Here is a 19,060-nt window from a genome sequence, read left to right on the forward strand (position 1 = left end):
CATGGTGGGACTGACCTCAGGCAGTCTAACACCAAAGCCCATGGAGTTAACCACTGCCTTCTAGTCCTGAAAAGAGCATGGGCCATGGTAGGTCAGATACTACATGCTCCCAGCCTCCAGCAAGACTACCATTCTGCTGAGAGGCCCATCTCACCGTTCATGACCACTTCTGGCAATCCGTGCATGCTGCCTGCTCACTCCCTGCCCCCACCTCTACCACTCTTGCAACCTTCCCTCATCTCTACAAACGTGTATGCTTGTGTACCACCCTCGTGTCTAGGATGCTGCCTTCTAAGGTGAAAACCTACTGAACCCATCTTCTTTCATGTGCATGGGGGAGGACGTTCTCATTTGTCCCTCAGCATATTTGAATCCAAATGATAATGTGATGAATGGTGCCTCGAGTGACTCATTGAGTCAGCTTATTGCAAATCCTGAGCCCAATCTCGTGATTCTGTCAAATGATGCACTCGACAAGGTGTATTCCTACAAGAAAACAAAGCCCTTTTACTGGGTTTGTGGAAAAAACAAAAAACAAAAAACAAAAACCCACACTGGGAATGGCATTAACTGCCAGGTCTCCCATATTCCTTCTCCTGATGCCTGATGGAAGTCTCTTGTGTTCTTCATCTTGGCTTATCTTTGGCTTCCTTTGGACTCGCTGTTACTATCCTTCCAAGGTGGGGATTCAACTCTCAGCATCCTCACCTTTCCCATCTCGGAGAGACAGGAAATAGAGACAGATCTTGGCTGTCATCTAGCAGGATGTAAAGCCAGCCCCAGAATCCATGGGGCTCAGACTCCACAGCTACCCCCTCTCCCTACTGTACTTAAGTTCTCATCTTTATTGCAGCTCCCATCCTTCAGAGAACAGCCAGTTTCCTATTGGGCTCTGTTAACTGAGAAGTAAGGGACTTCTCCCTCACTTGTCCCATTTCATTCCTAAGGTCCAAACAGAAGAAAGATGATCCATCTTATCCTACTTAGGCAGACAAATTTAACAAGACACTCTTCCCATGGGTCGTGAAACACTAAGCTGTCTTTTGACTCTCAAAACACTTTGAGCCAATGTTTGCCTTCTTCTAAACCCCAACTACTACTGTACTGCTATTTATCTAATGGGAAAGAAAAGTATCAGTCTCAGAAAATCATTAAAATACAGTCTGACACCTATTTTACATTTTTTTCTCCCTAACTTCCAAGGTTAGATCATCACAAGGAAACTGACAATTTTAAAGGCAACATTCCCAACTTTGGTGTTTAGTGTGGCTGAATGACTAATCATAGAACTTCAGGTCAGGGAGAAGTAAAGAACAGGGTCACAGCTTGACTGGTCAATAGGGTCTTGGGTTATTGATCCTCCAAAGGATCTCCACTGCCTATATTCATAGACCACTGCATACTCCGTGATAGGTAGACTTTATTTATTTTTTTTTTAAAAGATTTTATTCAAATTCTAGTTAGTTAACATACATTATAATATTAGTTTCAGATGTACAATTTGGTAATTCAACACTTACATACAACACTATGCATTCATCACAACAAGCACATGTCCCAGTCCCCATTCCCTATTTAACTGCCCCCACCTCTGGTCTTCATCAGTTTGTTCTCTGTAGCTCAGAGTCTGTTTTACATTTGTCTCTCTCTTTTTACCCCTATGATCATTTGTTTAGTTTCTTAAATTCTTCATATGAGTGAAACCATATGGTACTTGTCTTTCCCTGACTGACTTGTTTCACTTAGCATAACACTCTGTAGTTCCATCCACGTCATTGCAAATGGCAAGATTTCATTCCTTTTTGTGGCTGAGTAATATTCCATTGTTTATATGTACCACCTCTTCTTTATTCAGTCATTAGTTGATGGACATTTGGGGTCTTTCCATCATTTGGCTATTATAGACAATGTTGCTATAAATGTTGGGGTGTGTGTTATCCCTTCAAATTAGTATTTTTGTATCCTTTGGGTAAATACCTAGTAGTGCAATTGCTAGGTTGTAGAGTGCACCAGTTTGCATTCCTACCCACAGTGCAAGAGGGTGTCCCTTTCTCCACAGCCTCACCAAGATCTGTGCTGTTAATTTTCGCTATTCTGACAGGGGTGAGGTGATAGTGCATTGTAGTTTCAATTGTATGTGGAATCATGACTTGTATGCATATAATTGAAAATATTTGATTCATTTTATCAACTACATTGAATTCATCAACATGTTTCATATCTATACTTCAGTAACTTTTCTTTAGATGTTGAAAGCCTCAGTGCTGGAACCCAGAAATAAGAAAATATACTAAGCTGAGAGTCAGGTGCTAGATCATTATTCCTGTGATTCAGAGCTTGCAAACCCTGTCACATGGAAGCTCCTTTATTGTATTAACTAAATGCCTCTGATGACTTTGGGTATGCTAGTTTGGGCAACGTGACATGCTGTACAGAAAAAGGGGGAAGAAGTTGGAGTTTGCAGAGGCATCTTGGGAGAGAGGAAGATAAGGAGGAGAGCAAGTAGGAAGCTGAGATGATGGCTGTTGGTGAAATACTTCTTTCCATTCTACTAGAACCAACTCATTTGGCACAAGTGGATTTCCATGGAAACTGGAGAGAGGGCTGAGTTTGGGCTGATGCAGCATGACAGAAGAGCTAGAGGCAGAGGAGAAAATGGTGGCGAGGTTTTCCACCCTGAAATATTAGGAAGGGGTTTGGACTTCCACTGACCATGGAATTGGGTGTTTATCCAAATTAGACAGAATTCCCAGGGAGCAAGGATTTTCCCAGATCACATCTAGGCTGCAAATGAATGCTTTGTTTCTTTCACATATTTTCATTTCTAATATATTAACTTTGAAATGGAAGTAGAAAAGCATAAGTTTTACTTGTCCTATTTTAAAATCACATCCTTGAGTATTTCTTCCAAAGGTTAGATAATAGTAATGATAGCAAATATTTATCGTGGCTCACAATGAGCCAGGTTTTGTTCTTTCTATTATTTTATTTATTATTCAGGCCAAACTTATTGAGGATGGCACTATTGTCATTCTCATTTTTTATTTATTATTTTATTTGCCATTCTCATTTTTTAATCTGAGAACCATAAAAGTTGAGAAACTTGTTGAAATTCACAAGGATAATTACTAGAGCTGGGACTATTCACAAGGATAACTACTAGAGCCATCCTTGCCTCTCGCGAGCTGCTCCCTGAACTATTATGAAAATGTTTAATGTCACATATGTGCTATAATTTCTTTCTAAATTAGCTATGTAGTTATACGTCTCTTAAATTTGTTTTGTCATTTAATTTATATCTTCTTAAGTCTGGTTTAGGGAAGGATCTTCCTTAGAGTGGGTGGTTTAGATATAATCTCTTCTGAAAACAATTGGTAAAGTTAGATATCCTATGACATTTCTACTGCCAATCATCGAATACTATTTGAGTACTTATTATGTAGGTACTATGACAGGCACTGGGATAAATCCACAGTTTTAGTATTCAATATCCATATTCAATCTGATAGGTACATTTTAATATCATCTTTACATAAATCTTTTACATCTGAATGTAAAAAACTTCATTATTTGACTCTGAATTAGAACAAAGATTTAAACAACTCTAGTCATATTATTCAGGTATAAGTCCACTGGACTTTAGTATCATAATATCTGTTATGAGAGTCTTCTGTGTGGGGGCCAAATATTTTTCTTAAATGTGTATTGTGTTAATGGTTTGACTTTTCCAGCCATCCTGTGTCGAATGCGTTTTCTTTGGTCAGGCAGAAGAACAAAATAATATTTGCCCCATATATCTTCTTAATTTTTGAATCAAGGGTCTTATTGGAGGGAATATTAAAGATGGCTATAATTTCTTTCCTATTCTCTCTCTTTTTTAAAGATTTTATTTATTTATTTGACAGGCAGAGATCACAAGTAGGCAGAGAGGCAGGCAGTGGGGGTGGGAAGCAGGCTCCCTGCTGAGCAGAGAGCCTGATGCCAGGCTCAATCCCAGGACCCTGGGATCATGACCTGAGCTGAAGGCAGAGGTTTTAACCCACTGAGCCACCCAGGCACCCTCCATTCTCTTTTATAGGTAGAGCCTAACTTCCCTTTCCTTGAATCTGAGTTTGTCTTAGTAACTTGTCTGACCAATGGAATACAGCAAAAGCAACATTCTGGGTCTTCTAAAGCCAAAACATTAAACTAAACAGAATAAAACAAATACACCTGCAGCTTCCATCCTTGCCTCTCATAATTCTTTAGGGAACTTGAGCAGCAATAAGGTCAAGTATCTCGAGAATGTGATGCTGGAGAAGCCCTATGTGGCCCCTCAAAGCAAGAGTTTCAGCTGAGCCCAGTATTCCGGCCATCCCCACCCAGGCATCAGACATGTAATGAAGGCAGCTTGGACCTTGCGGACCATGGACCTGCTGAATGCCACCAAGTGACCCCAGTCACACCACACAGAACAGGAGAAACTTAGAGTTGAGCCATGTCCACGTTTCTCACTCATGAGATTGTGAAACATAGTAAATGGTTTTGTTATATGCCACTAAGTTTTAGGGTAGTTTTGTTTTTGCTTTACTTTTTATTTTTTTAAAGATTTTATTTATTTATTTGACGGAGACAGACACAGTGAGAGAGGGAACACAAGCAGTGGGGAGTGGGAGAGGGAGAACAGGCTTCACACTGAGCGGGGAGACCGAAGTGGGGCTTGATCCCAGGACTCTGGGATCGTGACCTGAGCCAAAGGTAGATGCTTAATGATGGAGCCACCCAGGCACTCCTGCTTTGCTTTGCTTTCTTTCTTTCTTTCTTTCTTTCTTTCTTTCTTTCTTTCTTTCTTTCTTTCTTTCTTTCAAGATTTATTTATTTATTTGAGAGAGAGAGAGAGTGCTTGTACATGTGAATGGGGGAGAGGGAGAGGATCTCAAGCAGACTCCCTACCACATGTGGAGGCCAGAGGGGAGAAGGGGTTTCGATCGATGACCCTGAGATCATGACCTGAGCAGAAACCAAGAGTCAGATGCTGAATGGACTGAGCCACCTAGGTGTCCCTAGGGTCGTTTTTAACACAAAAGCAAATAACTGGAACAAAGATTTTCAAAATACTTCATAAACAAGTAATTTCCTTAATATGGTTACAATTATATTTGCAAATCAAAGCAGAATGAGTAAATGAGAAAATTTTCAAAATGTAATTTGAACAGGAACAGCACAAGGGCAGACATGTATAGGTCTCTCATATTTCAGGCTCTTCATACACATATAAGCTGCAACTCAAAACAGCTGTGGTTTTGGCCTTTTTTCATTCTCATTTGTTCCCTTACAAATGTTTTCTTATTCTTTATCAAAGTAATACAATGCACATGGCAAAATGTATAATAGTACATGACAACTTATAATGAAAGCAGTACCCTCCATCCTGCTTCTCCCCTTCCACTAGTCTCCTTTTTCAAAGTCAACCACTTTCAGCCTTTTCTGGTTTGGGTCCTTCCCATGACTACTCCCCCAATAATAGGCCTCCAAAGCTACCTGTTGATTTATCGGTTTAAGACATTATCTCCTGATGAATGAGGAGGATAGACAGACAGCACGAGGATGGGGTTCATCACTACGATCCTCCCCTCCACTTCTAATTTGGAGAGTCGTTAGGGTTCCTTGTCTAATTGTTGCTTTTGTGCCTTTAAATAGTATTCCTTTTTTATGCACTATCTTAGAATTTTGTTTAAAGAAACTGGTTCATCGAAACTTTGAAGACTGCTGATAGACATCACACTATAAAACCAAGTATTTGTTTTTGCCAAAGGTCTGGAGAAATTTATGTTCAAAAGTAAATTGGTTTCAGAAGTGAGTTTAGTATGCCATTACAGTAGATCACCAGAAGGGATTCTGAAAGGAAATTTACTTTCATGCTGAAATCTATTTTCCTTGAGTATAAAACACTTCCCTATAATCTCTTATATTACACCAAACTAAAAAGATGCAGGGACAATCATGAGTTATCACATGCCAACTCAGAGTAATATTCTGCTTAGCATTCATTACAAAACTGTCCGCTAGGGGTGCCTGGGTGGCTCAGTGGATTGAGCCGCTGCCTTCGGCTCGGGTCATGATCCAGGTGTCCTGGGATCGAGCCCCGCGTTGGGCTCTCTACTCAGCGGGGAGCCTGCTTCCCCTTCTCTCTCTGCCTACTTGTGATCTCTGTCAAATAAATAAATAAAATCTTAAAAAAAAAAAAACTGTCTGCTAGACAACTGAGCCACAATCTCCCTTCCTTCCTGTTTTTTCATGGTGAGATGTATCACATATAGATAGGAGAGAGTGTAAAACATTTATAAATAATTTAAAGGATAATTATAAAGAGAATACCCAAGTAGCCATTGCCCAGGTCAAATACAGAAACACAGACAGCACAGTACGGGTACCCCTCCCCATCACAGTCCCCCAACAACCCCCAAGGTAACTACCATTATCCTGACATCGGCGATGATTTTTATTTTCTTTATAGCTTAAAACTTTATGGATACATCTCCAAGCCATTTAGCTTAGTGAAACTTTAACTTTAAATAACTAGAATCATTCTATCTCTACTATTAAACAATTGTTTCTTTTGCTTGGTATTTTTTATGAGAGGCATCCATACTTTTCCAAAGTGGTTAACTGTAGTTGGTTCAATTCTTTTTGTTGCATAGCATGTTATTGTATAAATATACCGGGATTTATTCCTCTGTTCCACTACTGAGGGGTGCTTGGGGTTGTTCTTATTTGAGGCTCTTATGAACAACACTCCTATGAACATTTTTTTGTAATGGTCTCTGGCTTCTCTAAGAATTGCTAGTATCCAGCCTCCACATATCTTTGTCTTTCCTAGAAAAACGTGTGCTTTCCAAAGTGGTTGTACCAATTTACACTCCTGCTAGCATTTCCATTGTTCTACACACTTAATGACATTAAACATGGTTGGACTTTTATTTTTGCTAAGTTGGTAGGTGTATAGTATCCCACAGGGGCTTTATTTTGCATTTCTCTGATGACTAATGAAGTTGAACACATTTTCATAATTTCACTGACAACTCTAGGTCAAATTATATAGATATCTTATAGATTTTTGATACATGTAGCTAAACTGCCCTCTAAAATGTTATACCAAATTACTTCATCACTAACACGCTATAGATTTTAAGTATTTTCAACAATTGGAAAGATCAAAAATGACGTTTGGTATTTATTTCAAATTCTTTTGGTTACTAGTACATTTGAGTGTTTAAAATTATTTTTCTAAGGCCCTGTACAGGGAAATTTATGTCTTCTTGTACCGTCCTATTGTAGATGGATTATTGGGTGGTATTCCAGGTATCTGATTTCTAATCTAAAGTCCTGAATCTAAAATTTCACAGGTATTAGTAAGATTAAGACACATCTGACTATTTTACGTTGGGCTTAGTTATAATAATGACTTCTAAATGACAATTTTTAAGACAGATTTCAGTGCATTAATGTCTGTGAAGATGCTGCAAATGTTCAGAAAGAATAAAACAAAGGGGAGAGACTCCTGCTTCCACAAAGGTGGAGTAGACACACTTTTCTCTATTCCTCTTGCTAAGTACAAGTAAACATTATATGTAAGACAATGATAAGATGACTTCAGGTGGAGAGAAGAAGCCAGACCACATAGGAGCCTCAGAAGTTGAAGAACAATATGCTAGTGAGTTCCCTGGGTTTTCTTTTTGCCTCATAGATCCTAGATTGAATGCTAGAGAAGCTGACAAGCCAGAGATGCTGATTGGCACAGACCAAAAAAGCCCCAACAAAAACGTGCTCTTTCTGGTCAAAGAATAGGGAAAATGTCAAGACAGATATGTTAAGAAAATAACATCTCGGGCGCCTGGATGGCTCAGTGGGTTAAACCTCTGCCTTCGGCTCAGGTCATGATCTCAGGGTCTTGGGATCGAGCCCCCGCATCAGGCTCTCTGCTCAGCAGGGAGCCTGCTTTCTCCTCTCTCTCTGCCTGCCTCTCTGCCTACTTGTGATCTCTGTCTGCCAAATAAATAAATAAATAAAATAACATCTCAACTAGAGCCAAAAAGCAAAGAAAAAACTATGGCCCCAGCCCCTACCCAGCAAAGGTTCAGTAGGGACCTAAGCTTCCGTCCTCTCCAGTGTCCCCAAATACCCACCAGGGTGATGTTGGAGAAGGCGGAGGAAGGAGCCAGAACTTTCATCCTGGCTGGGTCATAGTGGGGCCCCTCATCTCCACGGTATCAGTGGAGACCACGTGGGGAGCCCAGACTTCCACCCCCACCCAGCAGTAATGAGCTGTCCCTCTCTCTGATAGGATGGTATCAGATGGGCCTAAAGGAGAGTCAGGATTTTCACCCGCAGCCCCAAAAAAGGAGGTCACTTCCCTGCCCTGCTTCCTCCTCGCTGTGGAGTCAGCAGAAGCCACAGGGGAACAGTAATAAGATGCTCCTATCCCCACCCCGGTCCTCCCATCAGCTAGGGGGTATCAGTGGAAGCCTAGTGGAGAGCTGGAATGTCCGTGTCTGCCCAGCTGTACCAAGCCATTCCTTTAGGTGTCTACAGAGGCTAGGTGCTGGTCAAAGGTGCCAGGAGACTTGGATTTCCTTGGGGACCTAAGAGGGTAATGATCTTTTTTTTTCCTTTTGTTTTGCTTTCAAGAGTCCCAGAGTAAAATCTGGTATACCATAAGCCTACACATTCATGTATTTACTTTCCCTCAATCTGATCTTCTATTTCTGATGTTCTTTGGATGAATCACCTTGGCTTGGCTACTGGGTTCTTCAGTTTTTCAATCAAACACTAATCTAGGTGTTTTTGTGAAGGTATTTTGTAGCTGTGATTAAGTCTGTGACAATTGACTTTACGACAGGGAGATTATCCTAAATAATCTGGGTAGACATGATTCAATCAGTTGAAGGGCCTTCAGAGCAGAGCTGAGGATTCCCTGATGAACAAGAAATTCCACCTGTGGATAGCAGCTTCAAAACCCCCCACCCCATGCCCAAGACTTCCAGCCTGCCCTTCCTGACTACCTGCCCTAGGGATTTCATACTTGCCTAGCCAGCCTCCACAAACACAAGAGACAATTTCCTGTAATAAATTTCATAGCACCCATGTATCTCCTTTTGTTCCTCTGGCTGAACCGTAAGTGGTACTCATATTTTCCTAATTTATAGTATGTATTACAGTAGCTGTCTCTAACCCACTGTGGAATGAACCAGAGCATGTATAATAGGTATATGTTCCTTACATATTTCATTTTCTCCTCAAGGGTTAAGTTTAATTGTGTTCCATTAACTTCCCTCCTAAACTCTAATGTTTTCATCCTTCCTCTTCTTTCTTCCTTGGTTCCATCCCCTCAAGTCTCCCATCTTTACTTCATTACTATCTCTCTCCAAATATTCTCTTAAATTACAAAAAACTCATTTGACACTTCAATCCCTATGAATTCCCATACCACTTCTCTGTCTCCCTTCGCCTCCACACTTCCATTTCCTCATTTCCTAGCCACTACTGCATGGTTTCCATATCTACAACTCTACTGAAACGTACCCCCTGAACTTTCAAGGTTCAAATACTTCCAACTCACCAAATCTAACTACAGCAGCACCTGCTAGTTGCATTCTGATATCCATTCTCCCCTTCCTCCTTGGTAATAGAATCCTGAAAAACCATCTAGCCTCAAAGGTACATTTCTCAACTGCCTTTTCCCCTAGGAGTGGCCTGTTACTCAACTGTGACCAATGAGATGTAGCATTATTATGCAATGGCATTTCCATAACCCTCTTTAAAAGGATGGACACTCCCATTGTTTCCCATCCTTTCTCTTTCTTTCTCAAATACAGATGAAATGTCTGGATCATTAGCATCCATCATGGGTCAAGAGATGACCTTCAGGACATAAGTTGAGAAAGATGGGGCAGAAAGATAAGAAGAAGCTCAGTTTCTTCCGTAAGTACACGAGAGAGTTGCCAAATCAATGTTGGACTGACTGCTTTCAGACCCACATAAGAAAATAAATGCCTGCATGTTGAAGACACTGTAACGGGAGTCTCTGTTACCAGCTGCTAAATGCAATTCCCTAATGGATACACCAGTGGTCTCTCATTGTGCATGTATCCCTCCATTACACCAACATTTGTTAAGTACTATTTTGTGCCAGTCATCATTTTAGGCATGGCATACAGCGCAAATAAGACAGGCAAAGTTGGCCAGGTTTGAAATGTTGTTTAGATACATAAATAGGGAAATCGCAGTGCAATTACTTTCTTTTAAAAGCAGCTGCTTAAAGGGAATGATGGCAGTGTGTAGTTTTGAGATTTATTAGACTACATTTGCTACTTAAAATTTCAATAAAATTATTTTGGGAAAGGACACAGAAAAAGGAAAGTTAGTCTACAAGTGAGCCCTGGCCCCCTCCAGTGTTTGGAGGTCTGACAGAAGCAAGGCCGGGGCAGAGAGGCCAGTGGCACAAAGAGCCAAAGCAGTATTGTCTTAGCCTGGAGGAGATGGTGCTCCAGGTGGGAGCGAAGCATCAGCGCACATCCTGAGAGGCAGAGCCGGGCGCAGACCGAGAACTGGCCCAACTTCATCCTCAAAGGAGATCAACTGTGAGGCTAACAAAACTTCAGTTTCACGGCCTGTCACTAGCAGGGGCTCCTTCCAATGCCTGTACCTAATTTTGTATCTGCAGTTTTGTATTCTTTTGCTCAGATGATTCTCCAAATTGTATGAACTCAAACCCCACAAAACCTCGATCTGGCCCTCTTCACGTCCTTCACCCCTCTGTGACAACCTGACCACATAGCCTGCACCGACATCTTTTCTTCCTGAGCTTCTTGGGACACGTTACCCTCTGCTACTGTTCTCTCCTCCACGCCTGCCATTCTGGAAATGAAGATAGGGGCTAATACTTGACCTTAACCTTGTTCTTGATACACTGTGCCTCAGTGAACTTATTCATCCTTCTCATCCCTACAGGAGAACTCCCAAATTACTACTTCCAACACTGATCTCTCCTACCCATACATGGGTAGAATTATGCCCTTTCAAAAATAATTTGCCATGATAAAAATGTATCTTTTTATAAAGCTCAGGAACAAAAGATGAAATGGACATGCTTGGCTCAGTCAGCATGAATCACTGGCACGCTCTTTCAGGAAAGAAATAGAAAGCAGCCTGTGTTAGCACGATGGAAGTCAGTTTTTTATAACCCTAATCTGCAAAGTGACATCCGTCACTCATGCCTTATGCTCATGAGCACTCTGGCCCCCACACAGGGAGAGGATCACATACAGCAATCAATACTCGCAGTCGGGGGATCATTGGGCACTAATTTAAAAGCTGCCTACCACACGGCCCCTCACCTCCAGGAACCCCCAGTATGGCCGAGAAAGTATTATGTTAAGTACTTGAGAAAGACAAGGGCCTTGCCGGCACAACCACCTATCCTGTAGGTGTATGTCACTCTTCAGTTGAGACACTGTGTTCCCATCAGAGTACTTACGACATGTTCCAGATTGTCACTAATCTTCAGTGTATTTGGAGAAGCATTCCGCAGAGGATGCCCAACTCCCCTCCCACTTCAGAATAATTACTATAATAATGGAAAACGTAAGCTTAAAAATCTTACTAAGAGCCGTGCTGTGTGGTTGTCCGACAGTCCCCGTTCTTTCTCGCCTCGTAGCTCTGTACAGGGTACAGTGTCTCCGTTTCACTTGTCATGCTGTGTCAAGGCTCTACCGCAACAGCCCTGTTCATTAGAGCAGGAGACAACTTGAGCAGGATGTAAATTACTAGCATTGACCTAGACACTCAAGTTTCTCAACTCATCGGTTGAGTTTTCCTCGTGGCATAAGGAAAAAAATAGACCAACGAGCGTACTTTCATCTCTCAGGAAGCAACTCTGCGGTTTAATAATTCGCACACGGGATCGTCATAAATAGTAGTCAACAGGCGATGGGTGCGAAGTACCGGCCTGCTTCGCGCCCACCGTGCGCCCGCTTTGCGCGGCGCTGGCGCGATGCGGGCTCCGGCTCTGGACCGCAGTCCCCCTCGTGTAGTTCCACCCCACACCAGAGGGGGCAGAAGCGGGCCCGGCGCACCCCGGTTTGCGACCCCGCTCTGTCTCTGGCAGACCCGACCAAGTCAGTGTGAGGTGGGGGGGGGGAGCCGTACATCGGCAGCCCCGGGCCAGGGCTTCGTATCTTAAAAGAAGGCTCTTGCTCGTGGTGGGCGACTGTAAAACACATTAGAACCCCGTGGGTCCCACCGCGTGGCGCGCTACTCGCGAACCCCCGGCCGGCTCGTGCGAGGCGGGCCATGCCCTCTCCCCGCGCCCGGCGGAGGAAGGTGCGGTCCGGGGAGGGAGCCGACGCCCGACCCGGAAGCCGCTGCGCGGGGTGCGCTCGCCTGTCGCTGGGGAAGCTCGGGGTGGCCGTGTCCTTGGGCCCGCCGCGGCCTTCTTCCCCGGGCCTCACGGGCCCATGGGTCTCCATGGCGACGTCAGGGGCCCGGCCCGGGGGCGGGCAGCCCGGGTGGGGCCGCGGCGCTCTGGGGGCCTCTGCGGCGGCGTGGCCGTGTTCGCCGCCGTGGCCGCCGTGTTCACCCTCACGCTGCCCCCCTCGGTGCCGGGGGGAGACTCGGGTAAAGTATCTCAGGGCCGCCCTCCCGCCCCTCTCCCTTGTGGGTCAGTTCGCGCCCCCCGCTCCGCCCGCCCGTGCTCCGTGCCGGGTTCTGCGTGCCAGGACCACCTTCTGTTTTCCATTCCCGTAACTGGTGTCTGTAGTTCTCCGACTTTGAAGAAGGGACTGGCTGGTTTCGCTTGGTGGGACTTAGCGACCTCCGCACCTGGCCATTTTTCGGGACCCGAGTTTTTGCTTTCCATTCCCTTTTAGCCCACCGATGTTACTTACTGAGTCCTCATTGCGTTCCAGACAAAAGGGGTCACAGTGGTGGGGACCGAGTATCGCGGGGAGTGTTCTAGGGCGGCTAGAGACTGTACACACACTACTGACCAAACAGCGACGCACCGTCGGAGGGAAGGTGGGATAGACGGGGGCGTGGGGCAGAGTGCCTCCTCCAGAACGGCCAGTTGGGAAAGGCCGCCGAACGCGGTATTTTAGTGGAAACCTGCATGTTGAAAAGGAGCAGGCCACGCCGAGTATTTGAGGGAGAACGCTTAAAAGAGTGGAAGCCAGTTGTGGCTTAAAGCAAGCTGCTTCTGTTAAAAAGAAAAGTGCGGACCACTGAGAGCACATCAGCAATTGCTAACTAATTGTTAAACAGGATTGTTACACGTTTGGGCTGAGGAACAAGAGCCGGGGTTCGTTTTTGGTTTTGTCTTGCTGGCAGGTTAAGTGCCCATCCGATAATGCCAATAGTGCTGTAACTTCTCGAGGGGGATCTATAGATTGAAAGAATGGAGTGTACTAGTTACGTCTTGCTACCTAACAAGATGGCCCCAAAGTTAGTGGCTTAAAACAGCAGATGTTTGTTATGTCACCTTTCCTGTGCATCAGGATTCTCGGCGCAGGTTAGCTGGGTGCCCTTCCTCAGGACAGGGTTGTTGTCATGGGTGGGCGGGAGCTTCGGTCTTCCCAGGGCTCATCTTGGGGGAGGATTCAAGCTTCTCACCTCAATCCCGTCCTTTGCCACGTGGGTCCCTTGGGAAGCCGACTGTTGTGAAGAGAAAGAGATGGCACCTTCATCTCCCACGTCTGTCATTTCCCAAACCGAGTCGTGGAAGTGATTGATAAACCACTGGCAGTTCATCTGTAAATCCAGCCCACGCTCACGGGGGAGAGGATTATATAGCGAGACCACCAGGAGTTGGGGGTAACTGGGGGGGCCATCTTCCCGGGCTAACTTCTAACTGAGGCTTCTTGATGTTCCTTTTATAAATCATTGCCTTTATTCTTTCTTTCAAATCCTACTGAACAAATAGGAAATGTGTTTCATTAGTATAGTTGGAAATGGAGTTACTATGTTTCCAAGGCTTACATTAAATAATAGAAATACCTATAGTTTCGAGAGTTTTGACAATGGAGAGCATTACTTAAAGATTGAGTAGTTCTGTACCTTGAGAGAAAGAAAGAAAAAGAGAGGAAGGAAGGAAGAAAACATTGACAGTTGCTTACCATGGTTCTTCCAGCCTGAAGTTTTGGGTGAGATGAATAAAAATAATTAACACTTACTGAGCACTTACTATAGGCCAGGCACTCTTCCAGGTGCTTTACATGTATTGTTGTTTTAATCCAGTTCTTAACCCCCTGTGAGGTAGGTACTATCAGTATCTTCCATCCAAAACTGAGGCTAAGCTGTGTCCAGAATCACACAGCTAGAAAGCAGGGGCAGTTGAGGAAAGAACTCAAGTAGATTGACTTTAGAACATACACTCTCTTAACCTCTGCTCTAAGTTCTTTGTTAAATCTGTCATCCCATATATAGTGTTATTTTAAATCTGTGATTGGTGTCTTTATTAATACTGTTATTTTTTCCCAGTAGAATAAAGTTACTTATTTACATTAAGGTATCAGACTCTTTAGGTATTCTGATTTGTTTAGTGTGATGCTAAATAGTGGTTACATCTAATATTTTGGTGTTTGTTGGGAATGATAAACTTTTTCAAGTATTGCCAGTAAAATTTGTATAATGATATTTTTGATAATCTTGTTTATATGTTGAAGGTACTGTCCTCCTTGAATGTTGTGGGTTTTTTTCTAATCAATAAACAGAACACATCTCAAAACCAATATAAAGTATGTATTTTTCTTCTTGATGAGTCTTAAATTATGCTCCATAAATCTATCACATTGGGTAGCCTTGCCAAAATTATTTTTTACATTGTTTGATGCACAGTTGGTTTATAGGTGGGAACACTCATGATCCTTTGGAGGAGAGTATAGGAATCTCACCTCCACATCATTTGTTATACTTGGGAAAAATAAAGTAGCCTATTTATGTGTTTATATATTTTAAGGATACTGTCTAACAGACTTGATAGATGAGAATATAGTTATGTAATTAATATTAGAAAAAGTACAACACAGAGGGAGCTGGTTTTTGTAAAGGTTAAGCATCTGCTAACAATTCTGAGCTTGCCACCCATTTGCATCTCAGACAGAAAAACTGTAATTCTCAAACTTGAGTGTACCTCAGAATTGCCTGGGAAACTTGACCCTCAGTGCCAGAGGGTCTTAATATAGGTAGGTTTGGTCAAGGAATCTTCATTTTTAAAAAGAATCCAGGTAATTCTGGTGCAGGTTTTAATAGGACTTAACTTTGAGGAAGCCGTAGGTTAAGAGGTGGGAGTAACCATATCCAGGAGGCTCGTTTTCCCCTCCTAGTCACATTCTCTTTTCTCTTTATCATGCTCAATTTTAAGAATAATGTTTCCCCTTTAGCTTTTTTCGAGGGTATATTTATAGATGTTGAACTGTAGCTATCTTCCCTATTTAGATTTTAGTTTTAACATTTGATAAGAGGAGGTGATGGAAGTTTGTCACATTCCTGATTTTTATACCTACAGAAATTCGGTAAAGAGTAACAGCATTACGATTTTTTAATGGTAAGAAGTTAGAGAAAGTAGGGTATTTTTCTTAATGTTAAGTGCAATTCTAAATACATTTTACATGGAGGAGAATAAACCTTGACTTTGAAAGTTTGAACTTAACTGTGTTTCATCATACCAACGGAAATACCAAAAAGCTGATTAAAGCAGTTTGGGACTGAAGACAAGCTAATCCATTCTGGATAAAATGTCTTTGACAGTAGTTACCAAGGGAAGTTAGTTTAAATATTTTTAGACCATAAACTATTTCTTTAAAGAAGTCTATCAAGATACCGAAAGTGCCTTTGGTTTCCAAAATGCTCTTGAATATGTCCAGAAAACTTGAGGGTATCCTTGAGTTATCTAACTGACTTAGATAAGTAGTATCTGTCTTTGGGTGCCCTTATGGGGCTTCCATGACACGAGCAGTCATTCACCCTAAAATAGGGGTGTCTGAGTAGCAAGGATGACAATATGATTGGTCTTAACTGTCAACCTCTGTATGCAGGACTTGAATTAGTTTCTTTGTGGGACCAGAGGAGGAGGAGGTGGTGGTGTCTTCGACAGGCCCCTGAAATGGATAGGATAATATTTTCAACTTAGAAAAGACAGAAATGAAAACAACTAACAGAATATAAAGCAATCTAAATGAGTGCTAAATAGAGAAGTTAGAGCAGGTTCTATGGAGGAGGAAGAAGTGGATTAATTCTAGTGGGGGAGGCTGGGGAGGGGTGTGTATAAGGAAAGGTGTCACTGAGAAGGTGGCAATTGAACTAGGCTTTGAAAGATTTAGGAGAGAATACTGGGTGAGAAAATGAGTGATAAGAGATGCAAAAGAACCATTCCAGAGGAACAGAGGGTAATCAGATTTGACTGAAGCAAACATAGGTTTCACTGATCTATGCCTTAAAAAGGGACCTTGGAGCCTTTAGAGGGCTGAGGAATGTGAACTTCATTTAGGAAGCAGAGAGCAGCCTTTGAGAAATTTTGGATTAGTGATGACAATCCAACCTGTTTCGGGGAGATGGCATGGCAAGAGTTGATTTCAGTAGGAAGATGAAATAGAAAACTGGCCAAAGCTCTTGCTGTCATCCAGGCCAGAGGGTAAAGATCTACATCGTGGCTGGGACCTAGAAATTAAAGAAGAGCACTGATACCCATCGAAGGGTAGAATATGGACATTAATACATTAATAAATACTAGGAACTCTCATAAGCCCATCAACACTGATTTCTTACATTGTCCTATACTGCAGTGTTCAGGAATGAGTCATGAATAGTCCTTGTGCTCTGGATGCTTAAAATATTAACGAATAGACATTGAATTACTGCATCGTAATTTTAGAAATAATCACGGATGGTGAGAAATTACAAGGACTATGTAAATAATATAATGATTTAGTGGTTTGCAAAAATATATGGTAGTCAGAGCTTATCAAAATAACCTGGAGCTAATAAGTGCTTGGCAATTATTTAAAGATACCCGACATAATCAATGTAGAGAAGGTATTCAAATGCCAGCTTAGGGCAGAATGGTACATGTTACGGAGTGTCCATGCCTCAGAGGTTTGCACATTTTACATTATCATAAAGTTGCATCTTTGTAGACATTTTTATACTAGATTCTTGAGGACCATTACAGCATATTACACTAACATTCTATGAGAAGTTTCTATGTTTTTGCAAGTGTGCACAACTTTTAGGAAAGAAAATAAGCACTTTTTAAGAACCAGAATTCACCTATGTTTCCACTGACCAGTTATTAAAGACTGATACAAAGATCATTTGTTCAGTAAGACCTAAGGGAAAAAATATCCTTAGACTATTTCATGCTGTTAAATCTCTACAGATTTACAGTTTTATCCAGTCAAATTAATGCAAAACCCCAGTGCAAGCATTTGGATTTTGAAAACTTTGGAGGAGTGTCATTTTCTAATAGTAATTATTGGTTTTACATTATTTTTTCACAGGGGAACTGATCACAGCTGCACATGAGCTTGGAGTAAGTATTAGTTTTATTGTTTAATCAATGCTCTCATTAACAGTTTTAGGAATTAAGAAAGTTTAATTAAGCATGGAGTAAAGTAGATTAATTTATTTTCAAACCCCACTTTTTAGTAACTTATAAGTACAGTACGTGACAATTTACTTTAAGTTTTAAATCCAATTAAACTAAATTATAAAGCAAAGCCTTTACTATATGTACAGTAGCTAGCTTATTATCACCCCAAATTTTGTATAAGCTATGGAGAATAAAATAAATCGGGTTAACAGTTTTAATAAGTTTATTATTTAATAAACTTTATTATGGTTCATGATCCCTTTAGGCAAGACCTTAGGACTGTCAGCATGGTGGTAATCCGATAGCGGTGTGGTCTTTCAACTTTCTAACCAATACGAAATTTCAGAACCTGCTTTTTTTCAATAGCCTTTTAAATGACCCTAATGTACTGTGAACCCAGAGAACAAACTGCTTAAGAACTGACAATGAAATATGTCACCCTTTCTCTAGGTGACACACCATGTGATAGACGTTGCCAAATCCGCTAAAGAAAATATTTATTTGTATTGGCACAAAAGGATTACAATAGAAAACCACTATTCAGACATGTTGTCCTCGCCTCTTAGTCTTTATACTTGCCTGAGCAAAGGGCTACTTTGCAATTAAAGCCAGTGTGACTCTTGCAGAAGTGAAAACCTTCTAACTCGCTGATTTTTCCATAGGTTGCCCATCCTCCTGGCTATCCTTTGTTCACTCTGGTGGCTAAACTGGCAATCGTACTCTTTCCTTTTGGTTCAGTTGCCTACCGTGTCAATCTCCTGTGTGGCTTTTTTGGAGCAGTAGCCGCGTCATTACTTTTTTTCACCGTTTTCAGGTAAAGTAGTTGATGAGTTAATATTAATCTTGGCTAATTGGAGACGAAGCGTTCTGATGGCCTAGGTACATACATTAAATGAAACCCCAAAAACAAGACTCTTTCATTGCTTGAATGGTTTTTTCCTAATCACTGCTGTGAATTCACTTTCTTAATTTCCAGTAATTTCATACGTACTTGACCCCTCAGATGATTACACAGTTGGATGTGCTTCCTGCAATGGGGTCAAGGTGTCACCAGTTCATTATCACAGTTCTAGAGTTAGGCAGAACTAAAAAGGTTTGTCATTTTATGAAGATGCAGATGGGCCAGTTTATTTCAACAATATGAAGTTCCTATTTTGGGAAATGGTAAATACCATTTAATTACTCACAGTGTTGCTGATGGGCAGCTGCTTACCAGGTCCAGAGTTAATGCCTAATTATATTGTATTCTAAATATATGCATCTTGTATACTCTTTGAAATGAGGCTGTTAACTAAGGAAATCAGTTTGGGATATGGTTTCGGTAAGGTTTCAGTTTGTTGCCTTATAGCTGTAGGGAAAGTATGCAAATTAGACCCCACTTACTTCATTGATGGAAGATCTTCTTAGTTTGGAAGGCTACCTTGCTTTTACAAAAATGGG

General features: G+C 41.9%; 1 protein-coding gene and 1 long non-coding RNA gene across 4 annotated transcripts in view; one reads left to right on the plus strand and one right to left on the minus strand.

Annotated features, from left to right (window-relative positions):
• Positions 1 to 372: 372 nt before the first annotated feature.
• On the minus strand, positions 373 to 13,104 carry LOC125104180 (uncharacterized). The gene is made up of 3 exons (XR_007128602.1): positions 12,924 to 13,104; positions 11,642 to 11,761; positions 373 to 486 (listed from the first exon to the last, which is right to left on the minus strand). It is a non-coding gene; the product is annotated as an uncharacterized LOC125104180 (long non-coding RNA).
• The window catches only part of TMEM260 (transmembrane protein 260), a 69,416-nt gene continuing 62,733 nt past the window's right edge, over positions 12,378 to 19,060 (plus strand). For 2 of the 3 annotated variants that reach the window (XM_047736646.1, XM_047736645.1), the window contains exons 1-3: positions 12,378 to 12,654; positions 17,529 to 17,560; positions 18,283 to 18,434. In XM_047736646.1, the coding sequence (XP_047592602.1) occupies positions 12,495 to 12,654; positions 17,529 to 17,560; positions 18,283 to 18,434 (344 nt within the window). In that variant the 5' untranslated portion in view covers positions 12,378 to 12,494. The remainder of the gene's footprint in view (positions 12,655 to 17,528; positions 17,561 to 18,282; positions 18,435 to 19,060) is intronic. The other variant, XM_047736644.1, reaches the window with a different exon arrangement.

This window comes from Lutra lutra, chromosome 7 (genome assembly GCF_902655055.1).
Source record: "Lutra lutra chromosome 7, mLutLut1.2, whole genome shotgun sequence".
Taxonomy (NCBI): domain Eukaryota; kingdom Metazoa; phylum Chordata; class Mammalia; order Carnivora; family Mustelidae; genus Lutra; species Lutra lutra.